Source organism: Alnus glutinosa, chromosome 9 (assembly GCF_958979055.1).
Source record: "Alnus glutinosa chromosome 9, dhAlnGlut1.1, whole genome shotgun sequence".
NCBI lineage: Eukaryota > Viridiplantae > Streptophyta > Magnoliopsida > Fagales > Betulaceae > Alnus > Alnus glutinosa.
This window is the reverse complement of record NC_084894.1, coordinates 1263012-1279016: the sequence shown is the minus strand read 5'-3', so window position 1 is coordinate 1279016 and position 16005 is coordinate 1263012. Positions and strand designations below refer to the sequence as shown.

General features: G+C 42.3%; 1 protein-coding gene across 1 annotated transcript in view; it reads left to right on the top strand.

The window, feature by feature from the left end:
• Positions 1-16005, top strand: part of LOC133877272 (callose synthase 9) — a 114202-nt gene that overhangs the window by 46331 nt on the left and 51866 nt on the right. The window contains exons 12-13 of the mRNA XM_062315510.1: positions 4774-4850; positions 4949-5030. Of these exons, the coding sequence (XP_062171494.1) occupies positions 4774-4850; positions 4949-5030 (159 nt within the window). The remainder of the gene's footprint in view (positions 1-4773; positions 4851-4948; positions 5031-16005) is intronic.

The following is a 16005-nucleotide window of genomic DNA, read 5'->3' as shown; positions in this document are numbered from 1 at the left end:
GTTTAGAGTAGAATCTTTATTGTGAAGAAGTGTGTTGGAGACAAAATTCAAGGGCATTGTGGTTAAAAGAGGGTGACGTCAATACAAAATTCTTCCGTAGGTTGGCAAATTCACATAAAAGCTTATTTGATGGGTCGGGAGCAGGAGATGGTCCGGCAGGCAGTGGACTGCTATGCAATGGAGTATTTTTCTTCTGATCTTCTGGGTAAAGCCCCTCTTGTTGGTGGCTCCAAGATTCAAGGTTCCTGTGGGTGCAGTCTGGCGTGTTCCATGCAGAGGGCTGCTGTGGGTGAAGGTGATGCTTCAGAGGGTTTCGTGTCCAGAAGAGGCAGTTTGGCATGCTTGAAGAAGTGTGTTGGTTATGCCTCAGAGGAGTTTGGGGTTCTCAGGAAGCTTCTTGGTCTTTTTGAAGCGTGGCTTGGTTGGGCTTGTGAGCATAGGCTTTTTTTGGGCTTGCACTCCTTTGTTGGGCTGAAGTGGAGAATGGGCAGATTTGGGTTGGGTCAGTTGCTTAAGAGTGGTTATGGGTTGGGCTGGAGGCGTTTTAGGGATAGGTCCAGTAGAGTGGGTTGTAGGTCTAAGAAGTCTTCAATGTCAGGTTTTGATCAGGTAAGAGGCTCCAACGCTTTTTCTGTGGGTTTGAGAGCGAGTTCGGGTTCGACCTTGTGCCCAGCGGCTTCGGCGGGAGCGTTGCTTCTCTTGCGCCGATTGCTTTAGGCTGTTCGTCAGGTGAGTGCTCGGTGACTGCTGTGCACTCTCCTTCAGCCGTGGAGGTGTGTGGAGGTGTTTGCTGCTGCTTCGGAGGAGTCAGCCGTGGGTTGCGTCCCGACGCTTTCTGCAGCTGAGCTGTCTTCGGCGTCCTTGGTGAGTTCTTCTTTGGGTGATGGTCCTCTGTTGTCGACTTCGTCTGAGGTTTTTTGCGATTTGCTGGCTCCTTCTCCGGCTTTAGATGGGTTTGGTCTAGCCCCCGACGTTTGCTTATCAGAAGCGGCATCACTTGGTGAAAGGCTGCGTTATTCTCTCCCTGTGATGTTTGAGCCTGGAGCGCCTATTTATCCGTTGGAACCCAAGTCTGTGTTTAAATACTCTCGGAAGAATAAGGTTGGCAAATTGTATAAGCATTTGCTTGAGGAGTTTCTTTAGACTTTTGGTGTTCCCAAGGATTCTTCCTTGCCATCATTTGGGGTTGCTACCAAGCCCTTGTTAGAACCAACGAAGGACGGGATAGTGTATACACTTGCTCAAGACAAGGGTTGTCAGCCTATTCTTCGACGTGGCTTTCTTCTCCCAAGCGGCACTGCCCCTTCTCCTTCAAAAGTGGGCGAGTCTCCTGAGGCAGCCTTTGTTGATGTTTCTTCGCGGGGAGGTGGTCTTGAAGAGTTTGGTGGTCCTCCCGGGGCAGCAATTGATCTTAGCCTCTGTTTTCAAACTTTGGGGGTCTAACACGAGGGGAATTAGAATGACTTTTTAGACTTTATGGCTCTAATTGATGTGGAGCATCGTCAATAGGCTCCAGTCTCCACTCCTAAGTTTAAAGGGTGTTGTGAAGTGAAGAACCTAGAGTGCACAATTAATTATGATACCAGGGGTTTTGGTTCTAACCGAGGCAAGGTAAGAGGGCCTCTGATGTGATGTTTTAGTCTTTGGGTTTTGTGGGCTGGTTTTGTAGGGGTCTTGGGGTTGGTCGGGTGTTTTTTCTCCCTCCCCTCTCTCTCCTGTTTTGGTTTCCTCTTTGTATATTTCCTATATGCTTAGGGGCGCCTTTTGCGTTTTTTTTTAAATTCTCTACTTGCCAAAAAAAAAATTCACATAGAAGACATAATTTGATTGAGACTCTTGTGGTGGATGGACGTCTGATTGATGACACTACTGTTATCTAGAATCACATTGTGAAATATTATAACAAGTTGTTCAATGAGCAATATCAGTGGATACCAAGGGCAGATGACTTATCTTTTCTCTCCATTGATGAGGAAAGATTATGGATGGAATGCGAGTTTGAGGAAGATGAAATTTGGGGGGTCATACGGAATTTCAAAGGCGATAAGGCCCCTGGGCCTGATGGATTTACTATGGCATTTTTTCAAAGTGTTGGGAGCTCTTAAAGACTGATATTATTGCGGTGCTAAAGGAATTTCAGAATAGTGGAAAGGTCGAGAAGAACCTAAACGCTACTTTTGTGTCGTTGATTCCAAAGAAAGCCGGAGCGGTGGAACTCAGGACTTTCGACCTATAAGTTTAATAAGTGGAATGTACAAAATCATTTCCAAGGTTCTGATAAATAGGTTGAAGTCAGTGCTGGGGAAGATTGTTTCTTATTCTGAGTCTGCTTTTATCGAGGGGAGGCAAATACTGGATTCTGCATTGGTGGCTAATGAATGTGTGGATAGCAGGATTCGATCTGGGATATTGGGCATTATTTGTAAATTTGGATTTGGGAGTTTCTGCTTTATTTATTGGAGAGATGCGGTTTTGGAGAGAGATGGTGAGGCTGGATTGCTCATTGTATTTCAACTGTTTGTTTCTCTATCGTTATCAATGGGTCGCCTACAGGGTTTTTTAATAACTCCTAGGGTTTACAACAAGGGGATCCTTTGTCTCTGCTTTTGTTGTGTTGGTGATGGAGGCCTTCAGTTGGATGATATCTGCTACGGTGGACAGTGTGCAACTCTTTGGGTTCTCAGTAGGATCGCGATCGCAAGAGGCTATGATGGTGTCTCACTTTTTATTTGCAGATGATACATTCATCTTTTGTGATCCTAGTGCTGACCAATTCCGAGATCTGAGATGTTTGTTGCTATGTTTCGAAGCGGTCTCGGGCCTGAAAATCAATTTGTCTAAATCTGAGATTGTTCCTGTAGGTGAGGTAGGGGATGTGGAGGAGTTGGCTAGCATTCTTGGGTGCGGTGTGGCTTCGCTTCCTATAAAGTATTTGGGACTTCTGTTGGGGGCTAAGTATAAGGACTCTAATATTTGGAATAGTATTATTGGGAAGATGGAAAATAGATTAGCGGGGTGGAAGAGATTGTATTTACCTAAAGGTGGGAGGTTAACTTTGATTAGTACACTTTTGATTTTACCTACTTATTTTTTTGTCCCTCTTCCCTATTCTAGTGGGTGTGGCTAATCATTTGGAAAAACTTCAAAGAGATTTCCTTTGGGGTGGTATTGGAAATGAATTTAAATTTCATTTGGTTAATTGACCTACCATTTGTTCTCCGAAGGTTTCGGGGGATTAGGAGTGAGAAATATGATTCGATATAATAGAGCTTTGATGGGTAAATGGCTATGGAGGTTTGCTTTGGAAATGGATGCTCTTGGAGAAAGGTGGTGCTCTAAGGAGGTTGGGGGTTCGTTTGGAGTTGGAGTATGGAAATGTATTAGGTGGGGTTGGGATGCTTTTGCAGCTCATGTGAGATATGAGGTCGGGGATAGTTCGAAAGTCTTGTTTTGGCATGATGTGTGGTGTGTGGAGCTACCTTTGAAGACTCTTTTTCCAGAACTGTTTCTTATTGCCTGTGGCACAGATGCTTGGGTGGTGGTGAATATGCAGAGACATAATGGCACAATTGTGTGGAATGTTTTATTTATTCGACCCGTTCATGGTAGATGGAAGAGGGTAGTAGATTTTTTGAGATGTATTCTCTTAAAGTTAGGAGGGGAGGCGAGGATACAATTTGTTGGATTCCAGCGCGAAGAAAATCCTTTGAAGTAAAGTCTTTCTATAAAGTTTTATCTAGTTCTATACAGTCTTCGTTTCCGTGGAAAAGTATTTGGAAAGTTAAGGTTCCACCAAGAGTGGCTTTCTTTGTGTGGACGGCGAGTTTTGGGAAAATCCTAACTTTGAACAATTTACTAGAGAGGATCATTATTGTGATGGAGTGGTGCTACATGTGTAAGACTTCTGGAGAAGCCATTGATGATTTGTTCTTGCATTGTATGGTTGTTACGGAGTTGTGTAGTACGATCCTGCAGCAGTTTGGTGTGCTGTGGGTAATGCCGCGATCGGTGAAAGATATGTTTGGGAGTTGGAGGTGGCAAAAGGGCAACCGGACATCGAAACCGATTTGGCGAATGACTCAATTGTGTTTGATGTGGTGTGTATGGAGGGAACGAAATAGACGCAGTTTTGAAGATTGTGAGATTAGTTTGAGTAACTTGAATAAGTTGGTGATACAAACTTTGTTTATGTGGAGAGTGAAACTACAGTCTATGTTTGAGTTTTCTTATTTTGATTTTCTAGATAGGTGCTCTCTTTTCTCTTTGAATTAGGAGTATCATGTATACATCCTGTGTATTATGGGTTGCGCCCCTTTGCGCTTTTTGAAATAGACTTTACTTATAAAAAAAAAAAAAAAAAGATTGACCGCATTTTTGAAGTGTTTATGGGCTGGAGTCCAAGAGAGAGGGGTTTCCGAAAGTTCTGGGTGGCAAAGAACTTTAAAGTTGTATGTACCTGAAGTTTCTATAGGTAGGGTTCGAGTTTGTGTCAAATCAAAAGTTGTGGCTTCCAGTGAGCTAGCAAAGCTTTTTCCCATAGTGTTTGCTGTAAGGGTTGTAGTGTTGTGCTTGAATCCGAAGCTTTTGATATTGTCGATATCCATTAATTGTTCTGTTTCTTCTCAGGTTTTGAAAGCAGGTTCTGGATGCTGGTCATTGTTGTTTTAAAATTTTGCTAATTAAGATAATTATTTCTTTGATGGAAACCAATCTTTTCATTCATGTTTTTGATTATTTGTGTTTTATGGATGACTTATTTGCAAAAATGGATAGGAAGCTGGAAACAATGATAATGGACGAGCACCACATTCTTTTTGGAGAAACTACGATGATTTTAATGAGTACTTTTGGTGAGATTTCCGCAACAATATATGTATAAAATATATATTTTGTTGTTTCGTAAAATGTTGTATTTTGAAGCCTTACTTTTTTTTTTTTTTTTTTTCAGGTCAAGTCATTGCTTTGATGAACTTAGTTGGCCATGGCGTACAAGTTCATCATTTTTCCAAAAGCCAACACCAAGGTCAAAGGTCAGTCTGCTGTAGCTGTTTTAATCGTTAGAAATTGGTTATGCTGCTCTTTTTATTGAATTACTCCCTGTGTCCCAGAAAAAAATGCTGTTCTTTCTTAATTAGAATTTCCAAAGTAAGTGCCCACTACATATGGAGTGAAGGCATTTTGGAAAGATTACTACATTCTTTCCTTTTCATTCATAGTTGTGTTTTTAGAGCCATGACACTTATTTTGGAATGAAAGGTGTTATTATCTTATTGAGAGAATTTAGTGTTGGGAATTGGTTATTTTGTTTTGTTTTTGTTTTTTGTTTTTTAGTTTTTGTTTTTGTTTTTTGTTTTTGTTTTTTTTTGTTTTTTGTTTTTATGTTATATTATCTTTCCAATAGATATATGGACACTTATGTAAAATTTTGGAAAAAAGAAAGCATGGATGAAGCACATTAGCTTATTGTTATGAACCAATGAGCGTATTGTTATGATGTCTTTGAGTTTGCAATTGATTGAGCTAACAACCTAAATGATTACAGTTTGCAATTGAGTGGCCTCGGTGCGTGTTATAGAGGGACTGCATGTATTTGGGCTGGAGTATTCTAAGGCCCATTCCAAGTCCAAAAGCCCAATCCCATGGATTAAAGACCAGGCCGCTATAAAGACTCATTTTATGCCCTTGCTACGCACAAAATGTGCGTTTTTCAAACCAATAAAACGAGCGCTTCATCATCGGGTTGGGAAGGATCGCGTGTCGGGTCCAGAACTGGATAATGTTTCGAGTTTGTTCTCTCCCGCTCAGGCAAGTGGAGATTCGGGTTCTTCCTCGCCGGTGGTCGTCGGTACCAAGCTAGTGGTAGAGCGAGGTCTACTACTTCCTTTGGTGGACCTGCCGGAGGTAGGAACCCGTTAGTCAGCTAGTGGCTCTCCGGTGGACTTGCCATCGATGGAATTTTCCTAGTTGGTCATTGAGAAAACGATCAAATATTTCTTTCTCTTCCTACTGGCCTTCCTTCTCTTCCTCTTTTCTATTCCTTCTCTCCCTTGCAGTGGCGTGTTCAGGTGCGTCCCGCTAGGGGTTCACTCTCTCTTAGCGATATGTCTTTCCGTTGCGTTCACCTTCCATTTATTGGGTTCGCTTTTTACGTTCGGTTGAAGGGATGCGTTCCCTATAGGGGAGCCTGTTTCGGCTTGATGGAGAACCGGTTCTTTGTGGAGGCGAAGTCCTTCTGTTTCTCGGTGGAAGCAGGGTCTGCTGAGCTTCGGGTGGAGGAAAAGAAGAAAGGGTTTTCAGATTCTGTTGTTTTTGGGTTGAGTTGCACTGCTTGGGTTCTGTCAAGGGTGGAAGAAGTTTTGGGTAATCCTGGGATCGAGGATTTCGTAAAATCCTTTAGGGAGGGGTCTAAGGTGACCAGAACTCGGAGAGGTGAAAACAGGTCTGGGCGGTTCTTGGAGGTAGCTGTTTATGGCAGAGGCTGGAGAGGGCATATTCTCTTTCCTGAAGGTCGAGACGGGCGAGGGTGGAGCCGTGTTTTTGGGGAGCTGAGCAAAATTTTGGATTTTTTGGGAACCACGGTTGAGTCTTCGTCTTCTGGCTGTCTGCCTCCCTCTGGTGGGTCTCCGTCGGGAGTTAAGTTGGGGATAGGTACAGGACGTCCGTCGTTTGCGGAGGTGTTGAGTTCTTCTGTAACCATCTCTGCCTTGGGTTGCCGGATTCCGGCTCAGATCTCAGGGACTAGGGTTGCGGCAAAGAATGTTGGCGCTTGCCCTTTGTCGGACTGGTGCGGTTGGAGTGGACGCAGCCGCTGGGTATGGAGGTGGAGGCGGTCCGTCAGGCGATAGGCTGCTCCGCTCTGGAGAAGCAAGCGGTTGGTCCCTCGGGTATGGACCATCGTGTAGTTGATCGTATCAGGTCTCGAGGTTGTGTCTGTAGATCGGAAGGCGTGTCCAGGGATTCAGCTGCTGAGGGCGACGTGTCGATGCAAGGGGATGGCGTGTTTGGAGTGTTCGAGAAGTTTTTTGAAATTCTGGGTCGCTTCTCCAAGGCACTGGCTTGGGCTTGTGGTTTTTCGAAACAGTTGGGCTTTAAGTCTTTGTTTGGGTTTAAACGAAGGATGGGCTTTGTGGCAGGCCGGGTGCTAAAGGGTGTTAAGTCTGTTTTTAAAGGGATTCGGGCTAGGGCTAAAGTGATTAAGCCCAATGCCAAGTTGGACGCGGTTTCGGGCCATAAGCTGTCTTTGGGTTCTGGTACGATTTCGGGGTGGGGATCGGGTTCGGCAAGTCTTCTATGTCCGACGGAGGTCCTTGGGAGCGCTATTTGGCCGGAGATGACGTCTGTGGCAGATTTTGGTGTGGATCTGGGTCTGTCACCTTTTGGGGGTGGATTTAGTGATCGGCAGCTCGTTCTAGTGGTCGAGTCCGTCAAGCAGGCTGTTCTTCCTCCCCTGCCGGCGCCGGTGTTGCTTCGTCCAGTGCTTCTGAGTGATTTTCCTTCTAGGGTGCGGTCTTCTGTGGACTTATGTTCTTCCGGTTCAGGGCTCTTCCTTCAGCAGGCAGTTCCGTCTGCTGGCTCTGTCTTGGTGAGGTCGGTTTTCTAGGACTATCAGTTTGGTAAGCATGGTGCCTCGTCCGGCGGTGCTGGGCATGCAGAGTTTGGGCGTCCTTCGGTAGGCAGCGTTGCTTCTGGTGCTCCTTCAGGTTCTCTCATTCGGCAGGCTGTGGTGCATTCGGATGCCCCTGCCTTGGTAAGGAATATTGGTGGGGGTCCTCATTTTGGGAAGTTTGGAGGTCCTCTTGGGATTTCGTCTACCATTCCTCCTTTTCAGTGGGTTTTGTTTCCTCCGTGGCCAAGGCCGTTCTCCCCTGTGTATTGGTGTCCCCAGTTTGTGTCGTCTGGAGTCTTTGAGGTGGGGGAATCTTCAAAGGGGGCCGGTCCGGAGGAAAGAGATGTGGTTTACCCCAGGGTTGTGCAAGATGCTAGATCTTGTTTTCGCACGTTGGGGGTTTCGTTCTTGGGATCTGATGAAAAGGGTTTTTTGGACTTTTTGACTTGGACCGACGATCAGCGCTATGACTATGACTCTCCTCCTAAGAAGGAAAAGAAGATAAAAAGGAAAAATGGGAAAAGGGAGGTCAAGAATTTAGAATGCTCGATTAATTTCGATTCTAGGGGTGTGGGTTCCAGTCGGGTTGGAGGCAAGAAGATGGGGGTTTGATGTATCTTTTCTACTGTCTTTTGGGTTTTTCGGGTGTTTTTCCTTTGTTTTTTGTTTTTCTTTTGTTATGGTGTCCTTTTTGTATACTTCCTGTATGCTTAGGGGCGCCTTTGCGATTTTTTAATGCAATTTGTTTACCTATCAAAAAAAAGAAAAGAAAATGACTCAGAATTCTACTACGGTCTCTTTAGTGGTCGGTACCCTTCAGCCCATGTTGTTTCCTCTGGTGTTGGGGCTGAAGAACGTGGACATCCCTTCCCTGCCTGCTGATTCCGCTGAGGAGGTGGTTGATTTGGTGCCCTTTACTACAGCTCACATGGGTTGAGATAGGTAGACTCATTGTCTTCTTTTCTGTTCGTTATTGTAATGGGGACCTCAAGTAAAATACGTTCTGCAGTTGTTGATATGGGTTTTCTCGCAAGCTTTTCTTTGTGGTCTTGGCACTTTGGTGTGGTCTAGGCACTTACAACGTGTAATATTATACATATGTGGATAAGATATCTTAAATGGTTGTTCACCACACCACATATCATGCTGAAGACTAACCTTTGACCCATCACTCACCGCGAATCTAACAAATTTTGCAAATGTTTCCCACTCCCTCCATATATATTTCCACTCCAAATGACCCTATTACCTCCTTGGGACACCAACCTATCCTTAAACAATCATATTTGGTCTCTTTCATCAATCTCTACAAAGCCTCACTCTTCGTATCATAATGCCTTAGCCATTTACCCAATAGAGCTCGATTGAATTGAATCAAGTTTCTAACCCTCGAACTGCATGATTTCATCGGGGTACAAATTCTCTACTAGTTCTCTAAATGAAACTTAAACTCGTCACCAATTCCACCCCATAAAAAGTCTTTATGAAGTTTTTCAATCCTATTAGCCACACCCATTGGAATAGGGAAAAAAGACAAGTAGTATGTAGGCAAATTTGAAAGAGTGCTTTCTATCAAAGTCAATCTGCCTCGCCTAGATAAATAAATCCATTTCCATCCAGCCAACCGACATTACATTTTTTCAATTATGCCATTCCAAATAGATGTAAGATTGAAAGGCGTACCCTGCCAGCAGATGAGAAAAGAGCAAGACAAGGCGAAAGATGATAAAACCAACTATTTTATTGGCAAAGACGCTACTCTACATCCTATTTTGTGAGCCAAACCTTCTACATCTACCACATTGCCAACATGAACTATCTCTAGTTTCGCCAAATTAATCTTCAATCTCAAAATAGCTTGAAAACATAAGAGAAGGAATTGTAAATGTCAAGAGTTGTTCAGAATTTGCCTCACAAAAAATCAAAGTATCATTTGCAAAAAATAAGTGGTACGCTAATAGTTCTTCATTATTCCTTGACCCTGCCGAAAAACCAAGCAAAAGTCCCCTATCCACTGTAGCAGTTTGCATCCTACTCAACGCTTTGATAACAAACACAAACAATAATGGCGATAACAAGTCCCCCTATTTCGATCTACAAGAACTACTGAAGAAACTAGATGATTTACCATTAATTAGAATGGAAAACCGCACCGTAGAAATATGTTGCCCTATCCAATCCCTCAATTTCTCCCCAAATCCACATCTCTTTAGCAAATAAAACAAGAACTCGCAATTAACTTGATCATACGCCTTATGCAAGTCCAATTTACACAACACTGCTGGCTATCCAAACATTCATTAGCGACGAAAATTGAATCCAAAATTTGTCTACCTCTGATGAATGCATTTTGGGAATTTGATATAATCTTTCCCAAAATCGAGTTTGACCTATTTGCCAAGACTTTGGAGACAATTTTGTAAACACCACCCTTTTGTTGTCAATTGGTGTTGTATGTGCCAGACGAATGGGAACTTTGTGATGCATCTTTTCCTCCATTGTGAGGTTGCTTGTGCCTTATGAAATACTTTTTTTAGTCGTTTTGGGTTGTACTGGGTGATGCCCGGATTCGTAATTGACTTATACCCTAAGCCGTAATAGGCCGAAAGTCCTTAATGTCCACTGCACCAACTTTTTTATTTATTTATTTATTTATTTTATTTTTGTAGAAGGGAGACAAATGTTGCATTAAAACTCTTCTCAATTTTCCTTCGTCTATGAAACTCTTTAAAAACTGTCTTGATGTCCTCTTTCATAACCTCCCAGCACTTCTAGAAAAAGCCGTAGAGAAACCATTCGGACGCGGAGGCTTTTCACCATTTAAATCCCTTACCACCCCCCACACTTTCTGCTCCTCGAAATTTTCAACCAATTTCTTTCATTCGCATCGGTGGAATTAAACAAGAGGCCTTCCAATTTTGGTCGCCAACTAAACTGTTCAACGTACAACCTCTTATAGAATTGTACTATTTGCTCCTTTATTTTTTTAGAGTTGAAATTCATAGACCCATTAATAACTAAAGAGTTCTCCATGTTATATTTTCGATGAGAATTTGCCACCTGATGGAAAAATAGTGTCTTTAGATGGGCCATGAAAGGTGGATTTGACTTTGAAAAAAAAGTGGTTCAAATTTGAAAAAAAGATGGGTTTCAAATTTAAGAGTTATATTGTAAGTTAATTGGAAAAACTTTTTGATTTTTGAAAGCTTTCACGTCATAATCTATTTTGAGACGGAGGGTAGTTATAGTGATGTTTTCAAGTTATAAGTGGAGTAACTCTTATCTGTTACACCCCTAAAATGCTTTTCATTGGTTTTGTATTTTTCACAAACTAATCGTTGGTTATATTGTCACCTTAGAGTCTATGCTTGCCTAATATGAAGATGATTGAGATTAATAATTATTTTATCTATGAAATTTTCACAAAATCTTAATTTAATTAAATATTAATTTTTTTCTTGATAAGTAAATTTAGTCTTATTGAAAGCGTAAAGTGCCCCTAAGTGTAATGGAAGTATACAAATGGAAACACTTAATTAGGAATAGAAAAACGAATAAGGAAATCAACAAAGCTAATCGACAGTGGTGACAAAAAAGCCACCGTCCAAAGATACAATGTATGAAAAAATGAATCTAAAATATCTTCTATGGAACTCTCCAAATCCTTGAAACACCTAAGATTTCTTTCCTTCCAAGCACACTAAATACCATCTTCCAAATCCCAGCATTCCTTGGCCTTCTAGACTTCCACCAACAGGCAAATAAGTCGAAAATTTTTCTAGGCATAACCCAAGACATTCCAAATCGAGTAAAAATGTTATTCCACTGAGCGAAAGTCACATCACAGTGAAGAAGAAGGTGGTCCACAGATTTTTTCCCCATCTCTCTTGACAAGCAACACCTCTCCACAATGATGATATGTCTCTTCCTGAGATTGTCCATAGTAAGGATCTTGTCTAGGGCTGTTGACAATGGAAAAAAAAACTTACCTCGAAGGAGCTTGAGTCCGCCACACTCTCTTCCAAGGGAAGCATCTACCTTCATAGCCAGCCAAGGAGCTGAAGAAAGATTTGACCTTGAACAAACCTTTCTTGGAAGAGACCCACTAGAGCCTATCTGCACGATCTCTACTCACCATGGCTTAGTGCAACACCTGGAAGAAGGAAGCAAAGACAGACACTTCCCAATCATACGCCTCTCTAACAAAGCTCTTGTTCCACTGAGTAGAACCGCCCAAAATCTCCATATTATACACAACTGAGACATCCTTTACCCGAGTAATACCAAAGAGATCAGGAAAAACTTTATTCAGAACCGTATCCCCGCACCACGGATCGTTCCAAAATTTTGTCCTAACCTCATCCCTCACCTCAAATCTAGCAAAACCAGAGAAGGTCTCCAACCCTTTTCTGATGTTTTTCCACAACCCCACTCCAAAGGCACCTACAGGCTCATGGAAGCAACACCCACCTCACAAACTGCCAAACTTGGAGTCCACCGCAACTTTCCACCAAGCATCTCTCTCAATTCCAAACTGCCATAACCATTTTCTTAACAAAGCGTGGTTAAACATCAACAAGTTTCTAAAACCCAGCCCCTCCTTCAGAAATTGGGGTACAAATCTTTGACCAACTCACCAGGTGATATTTGAACTCTTCACCCATCCCACCCCATAGAAAATCTCGTTGTAACTTCTCAATGCGAGTAGCAACACTCCCTGTGATAGAGAACAAAGACAAATAATTAGGTAAATTGGCGATGGTACTTTTAATAAGGGTGACTCTACCACCCTTGGAGAGATATAACATTTTTCAACTAGCCAGTCGATGCTCTATCTTCTCAATTACCTCGTCCCAAATATGAGTAGACTTATAGAAAGCCCCCATAGGAAGATCATGATACTTCATCAGCAAGGAAGCAATCCCACACCCTAGAATGCCGGCTAACCTTCCCATTTGATCTACATTCCCCACTGGAATTAAATTTGACTTAGCCAAATTAACCTTCATGCCTGAAGCAGCTTCAAACAAAAGAAAGAGACTCCGCAAATAACACAACTAAGAAGAATGGGCACTACAAAAATCAGAGTATCATCGGCAAACAGAATATGCGAAAAAGTAGCATTACCAACTTTGAAACCTTTCAGCAAACCCCTACTAACCGTAGCAGAAATCATAAGGCTCAAAGCCTCCATCACAAACACAAACAATAGGGGTGACAGAGGATCCCTTTGTCTCAGACTTGTGCCAACTCATATGTATTATCTTTTAGTGTAACCACAAAGAAAAGCTATATAGGAATTGTAAATGTGATTAAGCGCATACATTCTCGGAAAGCTGAGATTTTTTTTTTTTTTTGATAAGTAAGTTTAGTTTTATTGAAAGCGTAAGGCGCTCCTACGTACACTAGAGGTATATAACAAGAAACACCTAACTAGAAAAGGAAAAAGAAGCAAACAAATTAGCAAAGCTGATGGATAAAGGGTACAAAAAAGCCATCGACCAGAGATACAACGTATAGAGAAACAACTCTAACACCTCCTCTAGGGAGCTCTCTAGGTTCTTAAAACACCTAAGGTTTCTTTCTCTCCAAATACACCAAAATAAGCATATAGGCACCATCTTCCATGATGTAGCACTCCTTGATCTCCCAAACTTCCACCAACAAGCAACTAGGTCTACCACACTCTTAGGCATGACCCAAGAAATACCAAAGCGAGAGAAAATGTTGTTCCACAGAGTCGAGGCCACATCACAATGCAGAAGAATATGGTCCACTGATTCCCCATCTCGCTTGCATAGGCAGCATCTATCTACAATGATTATGTGCCTCTTCCTGAGATTGTCCAAAGTAAGGATTCTACCTAGAGCTACTGACCAAGTGAAGAAAGCTGCCCTCGGGGGTGCCTGAGATCGCCACACACTCTTCCAAGGGAACCGAGTTCCTCCAGAACACGTCAAGGAACCAAAATAAGACTTAACCCTGAACACACCTTTCTTGGAAGAGACCTAGCTAAGGCAATCTGCCCGATCTTTATTTACCTTTGTAGAGTCCAAAACCTGGAAGAAAGAGGTAAAAACATCTACTTCCCAATCAGGCGCCTCTCTAACAAAGCTCACGTTCCACTGAATGGACCCGCCCAAAATCTCTATATTGTCAGCCACTGACGCATCCTTCACCCGAGCAATACCAAAGAGATCGGGAAACACTTCTTTCAGAACCGTATCTCCACACCACAAGTCGTGCCAAAATCTAGTCCTAGTCCCATCCCCCACCTCATATCTAAGAAATTTGGGAAAAGTCTCCCATGCTTTCTTTATGAACTTCCACAACCCTACTCCAAACGCCCTGCAATCTCACGGGAGCACCACCCACCCCACAAACTACCATACTTGGAGTCCTCTGCAACTCTCCACCAAGCATCTCTTTCCATGCCAAAGCGCCATAACCATTTTCCTAACAACGCGCGGTTGAACAACACCAAATTCCTAATGCCAAGCCCCCCTTTTGAAATTGGGGTACAAACCTTCGCCCAACTCACCAAATGGTATGGTGCGTTTGGTTCGTAATATTATTCAATATTTGAATCGGGTTTTTTTTTCAAAAACCCATAACCGGATCCAAGTTGAATAAAATTCATGGGTCACTTGAATAAAGTTTGAATAGTTTGAATAAACCCATCATATATTTATTATTATTATTCTTTACCATACCAATCATTATACACAACTTTTCATACAATCCAATCATTTCCAATCATTTTATACTATTATAAAACACTTTTTTAAAACCCATCATATATTTTTTTTTATTATTTTTTACCATACCAATCATTATACACAACTTTTCATACAATCCAATCATTTCCAATCACTTTATACTATTATAAAACACTTTTTTCCAATCTTTCAAATTCAACACCCAAACACATATTCAAAAGAATCTAAAATTATATTCAAACATCCAAACACATTTTCATTGCCTTGAACTCCGTGATTTGATTCAGAATATTATTCACATTCGAAATATTCGATACCCAAACGCACCATAAATTCTTCACCCATTCCACCCCAAAGAAAATCTCGTTGTAGCTTCTTAATGCGCGAAGCAACACACACCGGAATAGGGAACAGAGACATGTAGTACGTAGGTAAGTTAGAGAGAGTACTCTTGATAAGGGTCACCCTCCCTCCCTTGGAGAGATGTAACCTTTTCCAACTAGCCAACCGATTTTCAACCACCTCAATAAGTCCATCCCAAATACGGGTGGACTTGTAGGAAGCCCCCAAAGGAAGACCCAGATACTTCACTGGCAAAGAAGCAACTTCACACCCTAAAATATCGGCTAACCTTCCCACTTGAACGACATTCCCCACTGGAATAAGACTGGATTTGGCCAAGTTGACCTTTAAACCCAAAACAACCTCAAATAAGAGAAAGATACTTAGCAAATTCCGCAACTTGGAAGAGCTAGCATCACAGAAAATCAAAGTGTCGTTAGCAAACAAAAGATGGGAAAAAGAAGCATTACCCACTCTGAAGCCATCCAACAAACCCCCACTAACCGCCGCTGTAATCATACGACTCAAAGCCTCCATAACAAACACAAACAAAAGGGGAGACAAAGGATCCCCTTGCCACAAGCCTCTAGAGCTACTGAAAAAGCCGTTGGGCGAGCCATTAACTAGCACCGAAAACTTCGCAGAAGAAATGCATCGAGCTATCCACGAACACCATTTAACCCCGAAGCCGCAACTCCTCAACACATACAAGAGAAAATCCCAATTAACATGATCATAAGCTTTTTCCAACTCCATTTTGCAAATGACGCCCGGCTCCCTTGATCTAGATCGACTATCAAGGCATTCATTAGCAATATGGATCGGATCGAGAATTTGCCTCCCTTTGATGAAAGCACTCTGGGATTTGCTGAGAATTATTACCAATTTCATCTGAAGTCCCAGCTTTTGATTATTCTAATAATGATTTGTGGATTTGATCTTTTGTCTCTTTTTCTTCTTCCCCCCCCCCCCCCCCCCCCCCCCCCCCTTTTTTTTTTTGGTTTGTTTGTTTCGTCTCTAGTGGGAATTTTTGTAGAAAGTTTACCTTATTGAATCTTCCAAAGTCTGAAAGTTTTATTCAAGAATTTTCAATGTGTTCTTTTATTGTTGGTTGAGTAAAGTATAAACTGAAGAAAAATATGAAGATGATGATTTTATCAAAGATTCACGACAATCCCTTCCAGCCTTTTACTTGCTAAGCCAATGGCCAAAGGCATATATGTAGGGCTGTAAACGAGCCGGTCCGAGTCGAGTTTTGGCAATCCTGGACCGGCTCGTTTTAAGGAGAATTTAAACGAGTCGATCCCGAGCTTGAGCCGGGCTTAAGGACTTTTGCCT